The following is a 21,622-nucleotide window of genomic DNA, read 5'->3' on the forward strand; positions in this document are numbered from 1 at the left end:
GCACTTGCCTGGGAATTAACTTTTTAAATACAGTTTAAGTATATATTAACAGTATATTAACTCATTCACTGCCTGAATTATTTCTGGCCGTGTTTGCCCACTGCCAAGATTTTTCATTGAAAAAAAAAAGTACTCAGGAGCCGAGATACAGAATTTATTATTATGATTTTTTTTTTTTTGTCGTTTTAGTCGTTCTAGGCAGGCAGGGCTTATGGGACAAAAGTCGTTTTAGTCGTTCTAGGCAGTGAATGAGTTAACAGGTACACATAGCTACATATTTAGCTTTTAGCCAGCGGGTCAATGTGTGGAATTCAGAGCACTCCATCCCTTAAATCATTCCACCTGCAGAGGATATTTACTTACTTAGTTACTGATATAAAAGCATTTTGTCCAATGTCTTTACCCTGCTGTATCTGTCTAAAGTACTCTTTTCTTGCCCTGTAAACTGTACCTTAACTGCTGCGCTGCCTGTGTCATCTTGTGTTGCCCCACAGCACCCAGTTTAAGAAGTTCCTGGGGAAGTCTGTGAAGAGGGCCAAGCACCTGGCTGAGGAGTACGGGGAGAAGGCCGTCAATAAGGTGAAGAGTGTCCGCGACGAAGGTGAGGACGTTTGATATATTTATATCATCACTGTCGCTAGAAACCTTGTAGCTCCATATTTTCCTCGTCGAGGAACGGGACTAGAACAGGACTCGAACTCGAACCCGCAATGCACTGTCAGGCTACATTAGAGCCTAAATGCCCGGACCGCTAGACATGGTCCGGGCCCATATTTTAACTTTTTACAATTATTTTTTAATGCAACTTTTTTAATCTACGTTGTCATACTACTACAGTGTCAGACAAAAGTAGCAAAAATAGCCATTTCTGAAATGTGGTTTAGTGTGTCTGTGGAATACTTTTGTATTAACAAGAGGTCGTGACTGAATAATAACTATTAACTACATTTTGATCCAGTTCCTTTTTTCCTTTTTTAATTTTTTTTTTTTTACATTTCCTGAAAAGTAACAGTTTCCACCGTACACAGACGATGTTATGTTGTGTTTATAGGTGATAGAATATGTACAACCATACCTACGTTATGCCTCCGTTTCTATCTACTGACAGCCTCCTTACCTCACACCCCTGACCAGCCCAGGCGCAGAGGGCCAGGTCGGACGCTAACTCCTCTTTTTATATATGATCATATTTTAACCCTTTTAAGACCGGGAATGCATCTGTGTGTCATTTTAAGATTTATTTGGCTATTAAAAAATAGCAGATTTACAAGCTCATAGCGCGGCACTGAGTGCCGCGCTATGAGCTTGTAGATCTGCTATTTTTTTTGAAAATCTTGAATTTTTTTTGCAAATCTTTGAAAATATACTGTATATATTTTTTAAAGCTAACATTTTTGACTCTGATCTTTGCTTCTGGGGGTCCCTGGAACAACATATTTTGAGATGGGGGTCCGCGGCCAAGTACATATCATTTTGGGGGTCCTTGACATGGAAAAGGTTTGAGAACCACTGACATAGCAACCAAACAACAAAAATGTATTTGTAATGTAATGTATTTGGCAGCGGACCCCCATCTAAAAATGTGTTGTTCCAGGGACCCCCCCAGAAGCAAATATTTAGGTTAAAAAATATTTCTCACGATTTTTCAAAAACATGGCAGATCTACAAGCTCATAGTGCAGCACAGAGTGCCACGCTATGAGCTTGTAGATCTGCTATTTTTGAATAGCCAAAGTATAACATAATGCTCATAGCTAAAATCTCAAAAGACACAGTATGCGTTCCCAGTCTTAATGGATTAATAATAGTCGATCTATTTATTTATTTATCTATCCACTTTTTTATGTGTACTTACCCTCTGTCTTTATGTCGTCCTTACTGTGGTGCTGCTATGACAACTGAATTTACCTCTGGATCAATAAAGGTCTATCTATTTACTTTCTACAGTTAATTATACTTTATTATTATTATTATTATTTGTATTATTATTTATTATTTTTGTTGAGCTACTTCAGAGCTGCTGCTTAAAAGACCAGCTGAAATGAAAACATAGTTGATATGTCTGGAAAAAAATACATTTACATTTTTGTGTCAAAAGTCCAATTAAGTAATTTAGCTGAGGACCCCCTGGGGGTCCCCGGACCCCACTGCCATAGAGGCCAGCAGCATGTCTTTTTGTATGGGCTTGTAACTTTAACAGCGTTGCTCTCTGCACCACGTGGCTGCTACAGTCAACCCTACACTAATCATAGAGCTTTTATTTTGAAATGTGAGTATTTGAATCGGTCAAACTGGCAATAATATGTCCAGAAGCATCTTCCATAAAACCCTGATGGTCTTGTATATCATATAAAATCAAAGGTCAAAGCCTCAATCTGTGATTTTTTTCAACTGCTTGAGGAAAACACATTTAGAACAATAATACCAAAACATCTTAATTTAGACCCTCCAGAACAATGTGATTATGCGGGCGCATAATTTATCGCATAATCAGCCAAATGGCACAGATTATGCAGGGTTTTGTTTTTTCATAAAGGGTGCATCATCGCATATTTATGCGGAAACTTCCCGCATATTTCGCCACTTTTCACTTATTTAACATATTTCACATTTTTCGCAACTTTACGAATTTTTCGCACCTTTCTGCATATTTTGCAACTTCCTGCATTTTCACCCCATAAAATCATATACAACCTTTATTGAGATTTTTGCGTTTTTCTGGAGGGTCTAATAATTGTAGCCACAAATTGTTCTAATTGTTTAGGAAGCACAACGCTAGTGTGTGTGTGTGTGTGTGTGTGTGTGTGTGTGTGTGTGTGTGTGGGGGGGGGTGGGGGGGAAGGGGGGGGCTCCTTTCACGCTGTTTCACAAATCACAGATTGATACTTGGGGCCTGACAAAAACTTTCAGTTATGGGATTTATTTATTTATTGTGTGTTTTATGTATTTGTTTGTTTTTAATCCCTGCATTATGTCAGCATGTTGAATGGAAACAAACATGGCAGATGCTTTTTAACCCATTACGATCCTGAGACCCATTAACCCATTACGACCCTGAGACCCATTAAATCGCCGTCTAAATCCTACCCCAAGTTTTCTGGAAAAAAAAATGTTGCTCTATACTGTACATAGCAACAACAACAACCCCCCAAAGAGGTTCCCAGATTGAAAGGTATAGTTACGTATACGGGTTCCTACGGGTCTAAGTGGGTTAAAGTGGAACAGTACACTAAAATATGTTTCTGAATACATTTGAGTCAAGACATAGGCAACAGAAACGTGACTCAGCAGCACTGCCTTGTTTGATTTATTTATTTTTTACTTTTGGAGCGAGGTGACCTCCAGGAGGTCCATGCATGGTACTCAGCCATGCCCAGGATGAGTGCTCGTAGCCGGGTAAAAGATGTGTCTTTGATATCTTATACTGCTATTGGCTCATGGCGCGGCTCCGAGTGCCGGTGCCGCGCCATGATCTTGTAGATCTGCAATATTTGAAAAAGAAATCGTGAAAATGTGTGCAAATCTTTGAATATATATATATATATATACATATACATTATAACTCAAATCTTTGCTTCTGATGGTGGTCCCTGGAACAAAATATTTTGATATGGGTCCGACGACAAATATGTATAATTTTGGGGGTCCTTGACATGAAAAAGGTTTGAGAACCACTGATATTATAGCAACATCAGTAAAAAAATAAATAAAAATTGTTCAATCCCCAGAGGCAAAGATTTGAGTTAAAAATGTTCGCTTTGAAAAACACGTATATTCAAAGAATTGCACAAATCTTCCAGATTTTTCCAAAAGAATAAGAATCTACAAGCCCATAGCGCGGCACTCGGTGCCGCCCTATGAGCTTTTAGATCTGCTATTTTTGAAATGCACGAAGTATAAAATAATGTAAAATGACACAGAATGTGTCTGGAGGAGGTTTCTAAATTCCCATGAGGTTGAACCCCTCCCCCCCTGTTGGCTGTGATTGGCTGAGATGTCGCAAACACACACACAGCTCCCGGTTCACTATGAAATAAATAAACGTCACAATACGGAAATGAAATGCTCTCACAATACCATTTCAGCTCGTCTTTAAAGGTCCACTTCACCCATTTTCAACCTTCTTTATAATGAGCATCAGTGAGGACTACTTATGTCTACTCAACTCTGTGTCTCTGTGGACAGTTCAGAAACCTGCCTACCAGTGACATCATCGGTAGGCAGGTTACAGTATGTAGCAGTGTTGATTTCGTCTATGAGGAAAAATGATCGTCGACTATACCTTTATTCACTGATGAAAACTAAATTAAAACTAAGCTATGATGAGATGACTAAAACTAAGTCTAAATCTATTGACAATTTCGTCAACAAATAAAAACTTGCCTAAAATGTTATCCTATGGTTGGTTGCGCTCGGATGTTGCACTCTGAAAATAGCCGATCTACAAGCTCACTACGCGTCGCGCTGCGACGTGTTGTGAGCTTGTAGATCGGCTATTTTCAGCATGCAACCAAGTGTAAAATCAGCCATTACGACGCAATCAAGGCACCGCCAAAATACATTTTAGTCGACTAAATCAACTGTAGATTTAGTCGACTGTAATCTTATGATATTTCGTCGACAAAACTAGAGAAAAACTGAAACATTTCAGATGATTAAAATGTGACTAAAATTAAATGGAATTTTATTGAAAAGACTATGACTAAAAACTAAATAAAAATGTTCTGTCAAAATCAACACTGTTATGTAGATGATCTGAACTGTCCATAGTCCACCAATGAGATACAGAGTGAGCAGACACAAATCGTGGTCATCTTATAATGAGATGTGAGGACCAATTATACACAATGAAGATAAGGTGGACAATGGGGGAGGTGGTCCTTTTTTAAAGTGCAAATGAAAGCCGTGCTCCAGGAATGTTTTATTTTATTTTTTGTATTTCTTTCATTTGTTAGCAGAAACATTTTAGCAATTGATTGTGTTTTTTTCTGACTCAGATGGGAAAATCAAGAGGAGCTTGAGCTTTGGGTTGAGTAAGTCTAAAGCCTTCAGCTTCACTCTGGAACGCTTTGCGTTTGAATCCTTTTGAATGGACTACCGTAGAAATAACATGTCTGGGTTCTTGATGTTGTTTTTGTCTGTGTTTGCTCTAAGTGTTCCACACGGACCAGGACGACCCGTCGTCCAGTGACGATGAGGGCATGCCCTACACCCGGCCCGCCAAGTTCAAGGCCGCCCACAGCTTCAAAGGTCCCTTCGACTTCGATCAGATCAAGGTGGTCCAGGACCTGAGTGGAGAGCACATGGTAAGAGGACAAAAGACATAAATGTGTGCATTGGATCAAAGTTCTCAGTCGCCATGACTGATTTCAGTCATTTGGATTGTACAGAAGCAGGGATGGGTCCAAATAATCTAATTATAAATAATGATTTTAGAGGATACCTATGGGTGTAATATGTACGTTTACAGGAGGTCATTACAAATCAAATTTTAGAGACTGGATTGACCGTGGGTTTGCTCTAAAAGTGTGAAAAACTGATCTGATCTGCTATTTTCAAATAGCCGATGCATATAGGTTTATATGTAAAATATATATAGGTTTATATGTAAAATATATATATAGGTTTATATGTAAAATATATATAGGTATATATGTAAAATATATATATAGGTTTATATGTAAAATATATATAGGTATATATGTAAAATATATATATAGGTTTATATGTAAAATATATATAGGTATATATGTAAAATATATATATAGGTTTATATGTAAAATATATATAGGTATATAGGTCAAATGAAACCAAATGGACCCTTGAGGGTCCATTTGGTTTCATTTTACACTCTCAAGAGTTACATTATTGTTAAACATCTGCATTACTTAATTAAATAATTGTTATATTGATCAACATTGGCCTGTTATCTCTCCTATGGAACCAACATCAATACAACATGGATGGAATTGTGGACTATTGATTCTGACTCTGACAGTCTACATCTCATCACACGGTGGTCCTGTGGCTCAAATGCAGAATAAATAATGGACCTTGGATATGAAAAGGGTTGAAAAGCACTGCAGTAGGAGCATTCTGCAGACAGTTTTTTTTAGGAAGCTGTGTGTTAACCAATTAAGACCTGAAGCCGATTCTACAAATGTCTTCTAAATCCCAACAGTTTTCTGAAAAAAACGTATGTTTCTATATCAGTGGTTCTCAAACTTTTTCCTGTCAAGGACCCCCAAAATGATATGTATTTTGCCGCCGACCCCCATCTGAAAATATTTAGTTCCAGGGACCTCCCAGAAGCAAATATTTGATTACATTTCTTTTGCTTTAAAACAATATATATTAAAGGATTTGCACACATTTTCACACATTTTCAAAAATAGCAGATATACAAGCTCATAGCGCGGCACTCGGTGCCGCGCTATGAGCTTGTATATCTGCTATTTTTGAATAGCCAAAGTGTAAAATAATGCTTTTTTTTTACCTCAAATCAAAAAGTGACACAGATGCGTTCCAGGTCTAAATGGGTTAACAAATAAGTATCATTCTGGAGCCCAGAACCAGGCCAAACATCAGAGGCAGGGGAGCGGAAGAGATAAAGCCTGGGGAAAGGACCTCTATTTATAGGCCCAGATGCATGTGTTCCTACTGGAACAACCTGCTTTCAAAGAGATCACGGCACGTTTTGAAAAGGAGGGGCAGAGAACCCTAACCCAGGGTATATATGTATTACTGGTATATGACCGTGGTTCTCAAAGTGGGGCCTGGCCGGCCTTGGTGTCGGGTTCCAGAGGGTCCCCCCAGCACAGCACTCACCAACATCGAAAGGGTCGCTGCGTTAATCTCATTGAGTCCGTGTCGTCCCGTCTAACGACCCCCTCAGTCTGCATAATGGAGGCGCGACGATAGCCCAAATTCGCCTATTTTAACAAATGCAAAGTCTGTTTTTTTTCTCCTAGTAGTCATTGTGGAGTCTCATGATACCATAACAGGCGCTGAAACTTCCGACGAGCTAACTGCTAATGCACAACGAGCCAATGCTAGTTGCTTATTTCCCTGCCTGGCAACACGAGTTGCCAGGTACTGGGAGAGAAATAAGACACGGACTCAATGAGATTAACGCAGCGACCCTTTCGATGTTGGTGAGTGCTAAGCAACACGTTAAAGATAACACTGAAAATGCCCGGATGTCTCCTTTATATACAGCACATCAGATCTGATGTTTTCTTCTTGTTTTTTGGAACGCAAATCTTGTATGGGGATCCCTGGCACAAAATATTATCAGATGGGGGTCCACGGCCAAATACATTTGGGGGTTTTTGAGATGGAAAAGGCTCTCAAACATTTTCTTGTCGAGGACCCCCAGATGGATGTGTATTTGGCCGCTGATTTCACTGTTTTCTCCTCAGCACTATTTTCCTGTCAAATATGTTGTGTAGGCACCAGTTGTCTGTGGTTGAGAATGAGATTCTAAATTCTCATTAGACAACATCAAGTGAAACGTCGCCACACAAATAACCGCTGGTGGGTTTGATTTCGAGGCTGATAGAAATTGCGCGCAGCCTAAAATGCCTTTGATGGAGAGAGAGAAGAGAGAGAGAGAGAGGGGTGGGGGGGAGACGGAGATAGCTATCTCTCTGTCTTAATGTATTGTGTGTTTGTTTATGTATTACGGTTTCTGTGTCCTGATGGCTGCTTGGCACACACCCAAAACAAACGTCCGCAAGGACACATAAAGAATCTATCATCTATCTCAGTGGTTCTCAAACTTTTTCATGTCAAGGACCCCCAAATTGACACTTATTAGCCCGCGGACCCCCATTTGAAAAGATTAAGCCAGGGACCCCCATGAGAGAAGATTTTTACGATTCTAGCAGTGATTCTCAACCATTTTAATTTCAAGGACCCCCCAGTTTGACATGCATTAGGCCTACAGACCCCCATTTAATGGCATCTCTATCTCTGGGACCCCATTCATATTGTAATATTAATGTTAATTTAACTCTGAGTTACAGACCCATAAGGGTCCATTTGGTTCCTATCCATCATTTAGCTGGGGACCCCCTGGAACCCCCTCAAGTACCCCTGGGGGTCCCCGGACCCCACTTTGAGAACCAACGATCTATCTAATAAAACACATATAAAATTGAAACATGGAGGGAGGAAGGTTTCTTCGCCCCACAGCGACGATAATGTGCTTCCTGTGTTGTCCTGCAGGGGGCGGTGTGGACCATGAAGTTCTCTCACTGCGGCAGACTGTTGGCGACCGCCGGTCAGGACAACGTGGTTCGCATCTGGGTCCTAAAGAACGCCTTCGACTATTTCAACAACATGAGGATGAAGTACAACACTGAAGGTAAACCTCTCATCACAAGAACATAATAACAGATTGTTTTTTCTAATCGTGCCTGTTCATCTTCTTTTAAATTAATTAATCACTTAATTACAGGTAGGGTAAGTGATATTGTTTTGGTTTAAATAAGTTAAATAGCTCTATATTGTGATAGAAAAATTTGCTATAGAGTGTTTGTTCAGTAACAGGGGTCTTCCCATCTCTCCAGCTCTTAAACGTAAACAGAAAATGCCTTTTCAGATGGGGATACTGAGTTTATCCCATCAGCAGACAGAACTCACACAGGACACAGGATAAACTAGTGACATTAGAAGTGATGACACACAGAAACGAGCAGACACAATGTGAAACTGGAAGCTAAACTGCCCAAAGAAATCTATAGTGACACAGATGGGTTAATATTTTTGCTTATAACATGCCTGACATGCAACAAGAAAAAAGAAGAGTTTTTTCTTGTTGCATTTTTTTCTCAATCAAAGTTTAGCATATCACGTCTTTTTGTGGTTTAGATCAGGGGTTTTCAACTGATTTTGACCCAGGGACCACCATCCTGACTAAGAGCAACCTGGGGACCACCACTATTGTGCGTGGTGGGTCCATCATAGACCCACCCCACACACTAGTGGTGGGGGGTTCATGCACCACAGAGAGCTGGAGAAAATAGCTATAATATCAATATAATAACTTATAAAATGCAGTGATTTTGTTTGAATATGATGGAATATGATGAAGGATTACTGTGATTATGGTAAGCTCACATTTCATAAGGTAAATTGTCAAAAGACAAAAGGTGGCCGCACACACTGTTATAACAAAAGTGCAACAATTTATTTTAGGACGCAGAGTGAAAATGACCAACGTTTCGCCACAAATGCCTTCTTCAGGGTAGACAGAGCAACATGCAAGGGACACTTAAATATGGTGCCTGAGAGTAATACAGCCAATCACAATGAACTTGGAGGACACAGGTTCTAATGGGCCATGTCCCTGCTCACATTTCATATCACACATATACAGTAAGAACTCCTGTAAGTTATTAACACATCGGGTGCCAGCATTTTTTCATAACAACTTACCGTGGGTGCCAGCATTCTCCCCATTGACTGCGCTTTGCTGTTTAAAGCTTCCGCGTGCGTTACAAGCAAATCCACGCCAAAAAAAGCATCGATTCATGTTGTGCCATGAGTCTGGCTACAGCCTGGAACCATAACATTACCCTGGCGAGTTACAACGGGGGGGGATCGCGCATCGCGCATGACCGGTTTTCCCCACAGGAAACAGATTCGGAGATATAGGCGTTTCAAAGTAGGAAATAGACAGGAAGCGGATGGGAGCCATTTTTTTGTTTCCGGTGAGCGATCTGCCACTTCCTTCGCAGGATTACAATGGGTGCTCCCAGAGCTGCTCTAGCCCCGCCTGCGCGGAGAAAAACGGAAAAAACAAAAATACTAAACTCACGGTTCAGACCGTGTTCGGCACCGAAGCGCCACTATGTAAACACACGGTTCAGACCGTGTTCGGCACCCGATGTGTTAAAAGTAAAAAAAAAAAAAAAAAGTTTTTTGTAGAAGATTCTATTTACCACGTTGTTTTGTTTCATCAACAGCATCATGTTGTGAAAAGCTGTGATTGTCTCTCTCTCTCTCTCTCTCTCTCTCTCTCTCTCTCTCTCTCTCTCTCTCTCTCTCTCTCTCTCTCTCTCTCTCTCTCTCTCTCTCTCTCTCTCTCTCTCTCTCTCTCTCTCTCTCTCTCTCTCTCTCTCTCTCCAGGTCGTGTGTCACCTTCTCCCTCTCAGGAAAGCTTATGCTCGTCCAAGTCTGACTCGGACGCAGCGGTGAGTGAAAACTGTTTTTTTGATTGAATACTTTATTAATGGTTTGCAAAAAGTACAGTGGTACAGTTCTACCATAATGTTAAATTCCATTGTGGTCCTATGTATACAAGATCTATACTAGGAGCAGTACAAGTACACAAAAACAACAGTGGGGGGGGGGTCATTTTGTCAAGCTAGAACATTGGTTCCCCAGCTAAATGATGGATAGTTGGGAACCAAATGGACCCTTATTGGTCTGTAACTCAGAGAGTGGACCTGGTTCCATGTGTTCAATAAACATTGATTTTACAATATAAATTGGGGTCCCAGAGATAGAAATGCCATTAAAATGGGGGGCCGGATCTGGAGGGGAATGAGATCAGTGGAGCCCCCTGCTGGGTGTTCGTTGGGCGGTACATGGACACTGGTCAGGATTTTTGCCAGACCCAAGGGGTCGGGCTTACATGAGGCTTTGTATCTGTTTTCTCCATACATGGGCATGGTCACTTTGTCCCCCGGCCCCAGCCAAAAAAAAGTCTGTCCCCCTTTCGTCATAGAAGGGACATAGAAGGGACACACGTCATGCGAAGCCCGGCCATTCAGATTTCAACCACTAGGTCTGGCAGTACCAGGTCTCCTGGTTCTAGTTTATACATATATATATGCAAATTAAAAAATGGTTTACAATTAGAAAAATATTCAGGTTGGGTTTAAAGGGGTAGTTCACCCAAAAAAAATATTTTTTTGCAATCGGAATTGGAAGAGTTTTACCTGATTTATAGTTTTGTGCCGGTCTTTTGCACCGAAAAATATCCGATCTACAAGCTTGCAGATGTGCAGATTTTTCGGCTTATTTAGGCTTGCGTTTAAAAAATGGCTAAATTGATTAAAAATTGCATTCTGAAAATCGCTGTCCTAAAATATGGATGTCCTCACGGGTATAGTAATATGAACCTGTGTGTGTGTGTGCGTGTGTGTGTGTGTGTGCGTGCTCTGTGTGTGTGTGTGTGTGTGTGTGTGTGTGTGTGTGTGTGTGTGTGTGTGTGTGTGTGTGTGTGTGTGTGTGTGTGTGTGTGTGTGTGTGTGTGTGTGTGTGTGTGCGCTTTGTGCGTGTGTGTTCCCAGGCCTCCATGCCGGAGGACCCCGAGGCAGAGGACAAATCCCCTGAAGCCCCCTTCAGACAAATCCCCTTCTGCAAGTACAAAGGTCACACGGCCGACCTCCTGGACCTGTCCTGGTCTAAGGTAAAACGCTGCTACAACTACATCCTAGGGCAGTGGTTCTCAACCTGTGGGTCAGGACCCCCAGGGGGAGGCGGGGTCCTCACATGATTTTGGGGGGGGGGGGGGGGTCCCCAGATGGCGGGGGGGGGGGGGGGGGGGGGTCCCCAGATGGCAGTGAAGTGATTTAAGGACTTTTAAGACCTTTTCAATAGAGCACCGAAGTCTGACGGAATTTACACATCCTAGGTTTGTCTACCTGGTTTGTGTCAAATAAGAACTGTGTTCCAAAAATAAACAAATGACCCCGGCAGGTTTGACTCTTATGGATATGAAGCATCAACTGATGGTGAGAAAACGCTAATGTTACTTCCGCCAAATTAGTTACATTTTCGCCAGAAACAGACTGTATCAAATATAAGTGACTGACTATCATAAACGATACAGAACCTCCTCCCTGACAATATCGCAGAGACAGTTTGTTTATTTTTGGACCACAATTCTTATATGAGACGATTCTATGATGACCCAATGTTATTCTCCATAGAGACATTACTTTACGAACCAGGGGATGAACGAGTGACGTCAGGACTTCTGTACTCTATAGCTCAAAAAAAGAAAAAGACCATTACTGCATCACAAACTATACAATAAAAAACGGTCAAGTAAGTAGGTCGGGAGAGGCTTATTGTCGGTATCAACCCATAACACGCGGGAGTATGTCCCCGGTACAATGTGCTAGATCACAGGTCTTCAACAGGGGGTCCGGTACCCCTAGGGGGTCCTCAGAGTTACTACAGGGGGTCCGCCAAATCTTTGTGTGATGTGATTTTTTTTACCTTAACCACTTGAACCCTAGCATCCCTTTTCTGAGGAGAACTTTAGCCAAAAATAGCCGATCTACAAGCTCACAACGCCTCGCAGCGCGAGGCGTTGTGAGCTTGTAGATCTGCTATTTTTGGCAAAGAGGTATAGGTGTAGAGGGAAAAAAGAGCAGACCACGTAAACAAAAAGTTTAATCTGAAACACAATTTTATACAATATGTAGAGGGGTCCCTGCTTCATCTCTGTCTCAGCTAAGGGGTCCTTGGCCTGAAAAGGTTGAAGACCCCTGTGCTAGATCCCTAGGAGATGGATTGCTGAGGTGGAGAGCGCCACACCTACCATCAGCTCTCAGTACTTACCACAAGACTTACCGCAAGCAAGCCGTGCTACTCATACCCTGAGTTGGCAGTGTCCGGGATCGAACCCATGACCTTGTGGTCTAAAGGCGAGAGCTCTACCGACCGAGCTACCCTACACTTGGTCGAACTTAGGCTAAGGAACGAACTGGAAACCTCATGGCCTCCATCCGGCCGTGAGGCCATTGTTAACTGCAAAAAATTGTAGATCGGCTTTTTTTTTGTGAACGTTCCCCCATAATAGGGATTGTAAGAGCCATATTATGAGCCTTGTTGTTTCTAATTTGACGACGTCATCGCAGGGCTTGGTCAAGGCCAAGGTTGCCAGGGTTACATGGTATTTATCCCTGTCTGTCATCAAGTGCAGGTGTTGCCAGTGGCAGAGGCAAACAGCTTTTGACTTTGTTTCATGAGAGCCGGAGATCTGTGTGTGTTTGACTGTTTGTTTATTTGTGTATGTAGTGTTGTAAGTGACAGATCGGCTAAAGAGAATAAATCTTGTTTATGAACTCTACGGACACGTTCTGTTTGTATTGAGCACACGTCTGAACTTCCTCCGCAACCAGTAGTACCTAAGTATAGGACTTTGGCACTACAGGGATGCTGGGGGTTCAAGTGGTTAACACAAGAGGCATTTTAAGTTTTAAGCATAATGTTGATTATCGTGATAATATTGTTAATCGCAATTATTTTTACCACAATAATTGTGACGTGTTATTTTCATGATATGGTCCCATCCCTACTTGGGTCAGACTTGTTGTTTTCAGTCCTTCACTGTGGGTAGGCCTCCATCCTTCACTGTGGGTAGGCCTCCATCAGCATGGCGTGCCCCAGCCCTCCTTCACTGTGGGTAGGCCTCGATCAGCATGGCGTGCCCCAGCCCTCCTTCACTGTGGGTAGGCCTCGATCAGCATGGCGTGCCCCAGCCCTCCTTCACTGTGGGTAGGCCTCCATCCTTCACTGTGGGTAGGCCTCCATCAGCATGGCGTGCCCCAGCCCTCCCGCGGCGCACGCCGCCACCAGCCCGTACTGCCCGCCTTCCCTCTGCAGGCGGTGGGCGGCGGTGGTGACCAGCCGGCAGCCCGTGGCTCCGAACGGGTGACCCAGGGACAGGGACCCGCCCCACAGGTTGAGCTTCTCCATGGGCGGGGCGCCCACCTTGGACCCGCCGCCTCCCACGTACGTCCGGGCGAACCAGTCAGAGTCCATGGCTCTGAGGTTGGCCAGGACCTGCGCGGCGAACGCCTCGTGGAACTCGAACACGTCCACGTCGCCCACGGTCAGCCCGGCGCGCTCCAGCACCGCGGGCGTGGCGTAGGCGGGCCCCAGCAGCAGCTGGTCCCTGGGGTCCTGGGACACGTACACGTAGTCTCTGAGGTAGGCCTTAGGGGCGTAGCCCATGGCCAGAGCCTTCTCCTCCGACATGAGGAGCACGGCCGAGGCGCCGTCCGTCAGGAAGGAGGAGTTCGCGGCGGTCACCGTGCCGTGCGGCTTGACGAAGGCCGGCCTCAGCCGGGCCATCTGCTCGGCGGAGGACGGGCGGACGCCGTTGTCCTCGGAGACGACGGCGCCGCCGGGGACCCTGAAGGGGACCACGTCCCGCAGCAGGCCGGCGTCCTGCGCCTCCTTGGCGAAGCAGTGCGAGCGCCGGGCGAACGCGTCCTGCTCGGCCCGCGACACGCCGAAGGCGGCGGCCAGCCGGTCGGCGCTGTGGCCCATGCTCTCCGCCGTGGAGAACTCGGCCACGGCGGGCAGCTCGGGCGCCAGGTGCGCCGGGCGGACGCCGGCGAGCAAGGCGAGCCGCCGGCCCAGCGTCTTGGCCCGGCCCAGGGCCAGCAGGGTCTGCCTCATGGGCCGGCTGTGGCGGATGGGCACGTCGGACATGAACTCCACGCCGCCCGCCACCACGGCGTCACACTGGCCCGCCGCGATGAGCGCCACGGCCGACGTGACGGCCTGGTTGGAGGAGATGCAGGCCATGGTGACGGTGTGGGCCGGGACGCGGTCGGACAGGCCGGCGCCCAGCGCCGCCTCCCTCGCCACGTTGCTGGTCTTCACCTCCTGGATGACCGTGCCGTAGACCACGTGGTCCACGGCGTCCCGGGGCAGGCCGGTGCGGTGCAGCAGGCCCCGCAGAGAGGCTCGGGCCAGGTCGTGAGGCATCAGGTCGGCGTACGCCGTCCCCGACAGCAGGAAGGGCGTGCGGACGCCTTCCACCAGGACCACGTTCTTCACCCCGGGCCGCGCCAGCGTCTTCTTGCTCTGGGTTTGAACCCGAGCCCGGAGCGGAGCCGCCGTGGTGCTGACGGAGCGGACCGGGGGGCTGATGCCGATGCCGCTCCGCATCACCTTCAACAGCATGGAAGCCATTTTAACCCTTTCTTTAACTTTACCCGTCCTTTAAGTCTACATCAACACTGCTTCCAGCTAAATCGTTTGTTTTATGACTGCACTATTATGTATTATGTATGTATGTATTTGGGCATGTAACCATGCCCAAATTTGGTGTGATGATGTCAGAGATACGTCATAGACCAGTGGTTCTCAAACATGTCAAGGACCACCCAAAATGATATGTATTTGGCCGCGGACCCTCATCTCAAAATACGTTGTTCCAGGAACCCCCCAGAAGCAAAGATTTGAGTTACAAATGTTCGCTTTAAATATAAAATTATATATATTGAAAGGTTTGCACAGAGTTTCAAGATTTTTCAAAAAATAGCAGATATACGATCTGATATTTTTGAATAGCCACGGTATAATTAAAGTATATATAAAGTATAGTTAAAGTGGTTCAAATTATTGTGATGCTATTTTAACACATTTTGCGGTGGACCCCCTGGTACCCCCCCCCCCCAAAGACCCCTGTGGGTCCCCGGACCCCACTTTGAGAACCAATGTCATAGACGACTGACGTCATACAGTAGATGAGTGATGTCACAGGCTGGTCACATGACGTCAGAGATCCATGTTGAAGCAGAACTGTGGATCCAGAGATCCACACGATTAGCCAATGGGTCTGGCTGTCTCTCTGCCCGTCTGCCCGTCTGTCTGTCTGTTTGTCTCTCTGCCCGTCTGTCTGTCCAACCCGATCGCCAGAGGAAACGTTCTCATTGAACGTTTTTCAAACTCCGTGCATAGACTACTGGAAAACCACAAATTCCGTGCATAGCCGCCTCGCATCTCCCCCATTGTGACTAAACCATTTCGGAGGCGCGCAGTCTCAAGGGAATTGTCGCCGTGTGAAGGACCACCGAGCGAGCTAAAGCGAGCGAGTTGCCGTCCTGAACGTTGCGACATTCCCTTGAGCCTACTCAGCGCCGTTTGAGTTACGTACCGATAGGCACAGAATCGTAAATTTTGTTGTGGGGACTGCTCTACTTCCGGGTTTTTCCGGGTTGCGACTGGTTACGCCCACCGTGGGACTCCCCGTACATATGCACGGAATTTGGGGGTTTCTAGGCGACTATGCACGGAATGACATGCACTGGATCCGTGCAATGTGTACTAATTCTCTGGCGATCAGGCTGGTCTGTCTGTCTGTTTGTCTCTCCGTAGGTGATCTAGTACAGTGGTTCTACAACCTCTTCAGGCCGTGCCCCCCCCAAATAATCATATTTGAACTGGGGACCCCCCAAAATAATCATATTTGAACTGGGGACCCCCCACCCTGACAAGCACTTGGAACGTACTGTAGGAGTTGAGGCATTACATTTTAGTTTGACACGGTTCAATATTTGACCAGGTTTTATAGTATAGTTTAGTATAGGTCTTATTTTTATTTTATTTTATTGTCACCAACATACTGTTAGGATTTAGAAAGATATGTATATAGCCGTGGACCCCCATCTCAAAATGTTTTGTTCCAGGGACCCCCTGAAGCAAAGATTTGAGTAACAAATGTTAGCTTTAAAAATACATATAGTATTCACAGATTTGCACACGTTTTCAAGATTTTTCAAAAATAGCAGATATACAAGCTTGCTTGTATATCTGCTATTTTTTGAATAGCCAAATCAATCTAAAAAAAATGGCACAGATGCGTTCCTGTTGTGATCATGATGTTTTGTGTGTGTGTGTGTGTGTGTGTGTGTGTGTGTGTGTGTGTGTGTGTGTGGTGTGTGTGGTTGGTTTGTAGAACTTCTTCTTGCTGTCGTCCTCCATGGATAAGACGGTCAGGTTGTGGCACATCTCCAGGAGAGAGTGTCTGTGCTGCTTCCAGCACATCGACTTTGTCACCGCCATCACCTTCCATCCCCGGGTGAGTGACGTCATCGTTAACCTTTATATATACATGTCCAGTGGTGGAAAAAGTGCTCCAACATGTTGGTGCCCATTTTTTGTGCCCATAATGACATGCCCAAAATAGGGATTGATCATGAATTGATTAATTTGTTATATTATGGATTTTTGAGTGGTGCCAACCACTCCTACATTTGACTTTGTCCGTGTCTGTATGTCCGTCCGTATGTTTGAGCACGGCTGATTGGTCAAGCTTCACGTGACACGTGACAACATATTGTTGCTGATTGTTGCGGATGCAACCAGTTACACTTTCAAAGGCACCACTCTCTTCACACTGGCTGTGATTTTTGGGGCGGTGTAGCCGCCCCCTATAAGTGAGTTTTGGACACCGACCAAAAAATGTGTGTACCCCCTAACCCTTCCATTGTTAATGCAAATCGATACTTTTTTCATATCAGCCAATCACATTACAGCTAGTGTCATCACCACTAACTGTAATGTGATTGGCTGACTTTGCAAATTCAGGACTGTGATTGGCTAGCGAAACACATGACACATGTGCAGCCCTATGAATAGCAGTATGGACTTTAAAAAAAGTAATTTATCCTTTTTTTAAAGTGAGTCATGTTGTGATGACCACACACCGCCCACTTCACACTGGGTGTGATTTTTATTAACGTGCCACCTTTTTTATGAAGCCCTACGTTTTATTTCAATCAACTAAAATGTAGTTTTTGTTACTTTGTTTTATTTTGTCGTTTAGTTTGTGTTAACTAAATTATAATTTGACCTTTGACCTGTACTGTATGTTTACCAGGATGACCGGTACTTCCTGAGCGGCTCTCTGGACGGGAAGCTGCGTCTCTGGAACATTCCGGACAAGAAGGTGGCGCTGTGGAACGAGGTGGACGGCCAGACACGCCTCATCACCGCCGCCAACTTCTGCCAGAACGGGAAATACGCCGTCATCGGCACCTACGATGGACGCTGTATCTTCTATGACACTGAGGTAGAACATAACTAAACACCTACGATGGACGCTGCATCTTCTATGACACTGAGGTAGAACATAACTAAACACCTACGATGGACGCTGCATCTTCTATGACACTGAGGTAGAACATAACTAAACACCTACGATGGACGCTGTATCTTCTATGACACTGAGGTAGAACATAACTAAACACCTACGATGGTCCTCTGTATCTTCTATGACACTGAGGTAGAACATAACTAAACACCTACGATGGTCCTCTGTATCTTCTATGACACTGAGGTAGAAAATAAGTCTTTTGAATAAAACTCCCATCAGTCATATTTTAGTCATCTGAAATGTTTTAGTTTTTGTCTAGTTTTAGTCGACTGAATATCATAAGATTATAGTGGACTAAATCTACAGTTGATTTAGTCGACTAAAATGTATGTCGGCGGTGCCTTGATGGCGTCATAATGGCTGATTTTACACTTGGTTCCATGCTGAAATTAGCCGATCTACAAGCTTGTGAGCTTGTAGATCCGCTATTTTCAGAGAGCAACACCCGAGCGCAACCAAACATAAAATGACTTGTCTTTTAGTTCTACTGGATCTCTTCTCCACTAGTCCCTCACTAACATTTTAGTCTAGTTTTTATTTGTTGACAAAATTGTCAATATATTTTGCCTTAGTTTTAGTCATCGTAACTTATTTTTTATTTAGTTTTTATTACGTTTTTGTCAGTGAAAAAAGGTAGTCGACGAACATTCTTCGTCATAGTTTTAGTCGACAAAATCAACACTGCTCCCCATTGCAGTCAGAACCGCAGACCCAATGTTAAAATGCAATTTAGACAGATGCCAGGTTCATGTGTTGACCTGAAAAAGAGAGAAACAAGCACTCATCAGACGAGTAGCTCACAGTACGTGTGTATCGGCTGCACGGTTCTGGCAGAAATAGTCTCTTAGAAAGGAATACCAGCAACTCACTTTGTTCCATTTTAGGATTTATTGTTTATTTTAGTCATTCACCCCCAGCAGCAGTTCATATCAATTCAATCAATTCAATTTTATTAAAGTGTCAAATCACAACAAGTTGTCTCAAGACACTTTACATGTAGAGAAGAGACCCGACAATCCCACCCTGAACAAGCAATTTTGCGACAGTGGCAACGAAAAACTCTGTCTTAACTGCAAGAAGTGTCAGGCAGACCCTAGGCTCTAGGGTGGCGGCCTTCTGCCTCAACCGTGTCGGGGGAAAGAAGAGAGAGAGAGAGAGAGAGGGAGAGGGAGAGGAGAGACAGAAAGAGATACAGTACAAGTAGTAACAATAACAATAGTAGCAAATATAATAGTGTAGGATAGTATATGATAATATAATATAGTACAGCAATAATGTGTATGCAGTATATAATGGTATAATATAAGAATGTTAAGATAATATACAGTATAGTGTAGTGGTAGTGTAATGTAGTAGAAATCCACGGTCATGCTCCATGGAGAGGCCCGGTCCGCAGTCACAGTCTTGAGCCGCAGCTGGGGGTCCGTAGTGACAGTCCATGGAACTGTGACGTGGGAAATAAAAGAAACTCCGGGGAGCGGGTCCCCGGGTGTAGAATTAGTGGCAGGCCTTACTAGAGCGTGAATCCGCACAGGGTTAATTACGATTGTACCAATGGGACACAAACTCACTGTGTTTTTATATATTTTGTTCGTAGCGCCTCAAATACCACACGCAGATTCACGTCAGGTCTACCAGGGGGCGGAATAGAGTTGGTCGTAAAATCACTGGAATCGAGCCTCTGCCCGGAGAGAACAAGGTAAGATGTGATCAGAACTGAGGAGCTCGTTTCGTGTAATCGACCAAATGGATTAGTCTGATTAAACACTTAAGCCGTGGTTTACAACTGTGTTTTGCAACAAATAACAAGATTTGCAATCTCACAAATCCGCTAATTTAGCCATTCATGAAAATTCGATTTAAAAAATATATATATTTTTCCTAATTGATTAGTTAGATGTATTGTTGCACCCTTAGTCATGTTTTTTTTTGTTTTTTTTTGCAGCACCAATCATTCATTTTTCAACATTGTCTTTTGTTTTCTATATTTTACTTTAGATTTTGGTGACGTCCAACGACTCCCGCATCCGCCTGTACGACCTGCGGGACCTCTCTCTGTCCATGAAGTACAAGGGCTACGTCAACAGCAGCAGTCAGATCAAAGCCAGCTTCAGGTCAGCATGGATCCTCCCCTCTGCTGCTTTAGATGCTGAGTTCACACTGGCAGCTATAAAGATTTATTGATTGATTGAATATTTTATTAGGCAGAAATATAAAAACAGCACAAGTACACAGTTAAAACACTTTGTCTAAAAGGTCTGTCCAAGAAAGTCCTTGCGGTCTTGTTTCCATTGAGGTCCTTGGTACTCAATTCATAAACATATATACAGTAGTAGCACCAAACAGTTCAATATCATCACAAAAATACAGAAAAATAACACTTTATGTACAGAGTCTGAAAAAACAATGGGGGGGAGAGTCAAAGCGGGGGGGGGGGGGGTCGTCTGTCTGAGGGAGAAATGGTACTACCTCCCCTTTTGGCCTCCTGAAAGATGAATTTTCAGGGCTGTTTTAAATGAACCAAGCGAAATGAGACACAAGCATTAATTTCCAATAGAAGCCAGTCATGTGAAGATACAAAAATACAGGCTAATATGTTTGACTGTGTGTGTAACACGCAGTCCTATAGACGGCCCGCGATAAAGGGGCGTGCACTTCGCTTTATACTTATACCCCTACCCAGGAAAGGGGGGCGTCTGCTAAATGCCTACATTGTAAATTGTTTCTATTGGCTTGGAATCCAAGCCAATGGGAAAGTTGTGAAATTAGCAGATCTGCAAGCTTTACAAGGCACTTTTTTCTTTTAACTTTTGTCCAAAAACAAAGAAAAAACAAAACACCTTCTACATAGAACTGTCTTCTGTCTGTCCTCTGCAGTCACGACTACTCGTTCATCGTGAGCGGCTCGGAGGACAAGTACGTGTACATCTGGAGCACCTACCACGACCTGAGCAAGTTCACCTCCGTACGGAGAGACCGCAATGACTTCTGGGAAGGAATTAAAGGTAAACGCCTGTCCCTCGTTCTGAGGTCTAAATCATTCAATCATTTCCATGTTGTAAAAAGTTCAGACATTTTCAAATATTCAGTGGAAATAGACGATCTGCAAGCTCAGAACGCGTCAAAACGTGACACGTTTTGTGCTTGTAGATCGTCAATTTCCACTATTCGCATAAAGTGTAAGGTTTCATTGAATCAAAGGTCTGCATGATAGGGCATTCACGAATAGTGATTTTTAGCATTCGAATTATTCGACCTATACGTTTTAGAATATTCGATTAATCGATTTGATAATTAAAATAATGTTTTTGTTTTTTTGCCAATGGCATTGATGACTCGACTCAAGGAATGCAAGTCAACGTCAGGCTCCTCGCCCGACACGTCAACTTTTAGGGGACAGCCCTATAGGCACAACCTCACATACAGTATGAAATGATTTGACAACAATCAACCATGAATGGATTAGGAAAACTACCAACACCAGAGCTCACAGCTGCGTGTCTGCTGTAGAAAAGCCACTGATTATTCTTTTTTATTTTTTTATAATCGACTTGATGTACAGTGGTCAAATAGTGGTTTGAAGTCGAATATTCGAATATTCTGTCAATGCACTACTGCATGATGCCACCAAAGCTTTCTTCCTGTGTGTGTGTGTGTGTGTGTGTGTGTGTGTGTGTGTGTGTGTGTGTGTGTGTGTGTGTGTGTG

General features: G+C 43.9%; 2 protein-coding genes across 3 annotated transcripts in view; one reads left to right on the forward strand and one right to left on the reverse strand.

Moving 5' to 3' along the window:
- The window catches only part of LOC311056904 (WD repeat-containing protein 44-like), a 55,708-nt gene that overhangs the window by 27,661 nt on the left and 6,425 nt on the right, over window positions 1-21,622 (forward strand). The window contains exons 11-21 of one of the 2 annotated variants that reach the window (XM_084073749.1): window positions 495-601; window positions 4,997-5,032; window positions 5,154-5,305; window positions 8,229-8,367; window positions 10,134-10,198; window positions 11,302-11,421; window positions 16,717-16,839; window positions 17,641-17,832; window positions 19,514-19,615; window positions 19,915-20,030; window positions 20,794-20,921. In XM_084073749.1, the coding sequence (XP_083929875.1) occupies window positions 495-601; window positions 4,997-5,032; window positions 5,154-5,305; window positions 8,229-8,367; window positions 10,134-10,198; window positions 11,302-11,421; window positions 16,717-16,839; window positions 17,641-17,832; window positions 19,514-19,615; window positions 19,915-20,030; window positions 20,794-20,921 (1,280 nt within the window). The remainder of the gene's footprint in view (window positions 1-494; window positions 602-4,996; window positions 5,033-5,153; window positions 5,306-8,228; window positions 8,368-10,133; window positions 10,199-11,301; window positions 11,422-16,716; window positions 16,840-17,640; window positions 17,833-19,513; window positions 19,616-19,914; window positions 20,031-20,793; window positions 20,922-21,622) is intronic. The other variant, XM_084073750.1, reaches the window with a different exon arrangement.
- On the reverse strand, window positions 13,536-14,948 carry LOC311056911 (trifunctional enzyme subunit beta, mitochondrial-like; the record flags this gene model as incomplete). The annotated part of the gene is made up of 1 exon (XM_084073760.1): window positions 13,536-14,948. One exon carries the CDS (start codon window positions 14,946-14,948, stop codon window positions 13,536-13,538), a length of 1,413 nt encoding a protein of 470 aa, XP_083929886.1.

The sequence above is a fragment of the Gymnoscopelus microlampas genome (genome assembly GCF_963454915.1).
Source record: "Gymnoscopelus microlampas genome assembly, chromosome: 12".
In the NCBI taxonomy this organism is placed as follows: domain Eukaryota; kingdom Metazoa; phylum Chordata; class Actinopteri; order Myctophiformes; family Myctophidae; genus Gymnoscopelus; species Gymnoscopelus microlampas.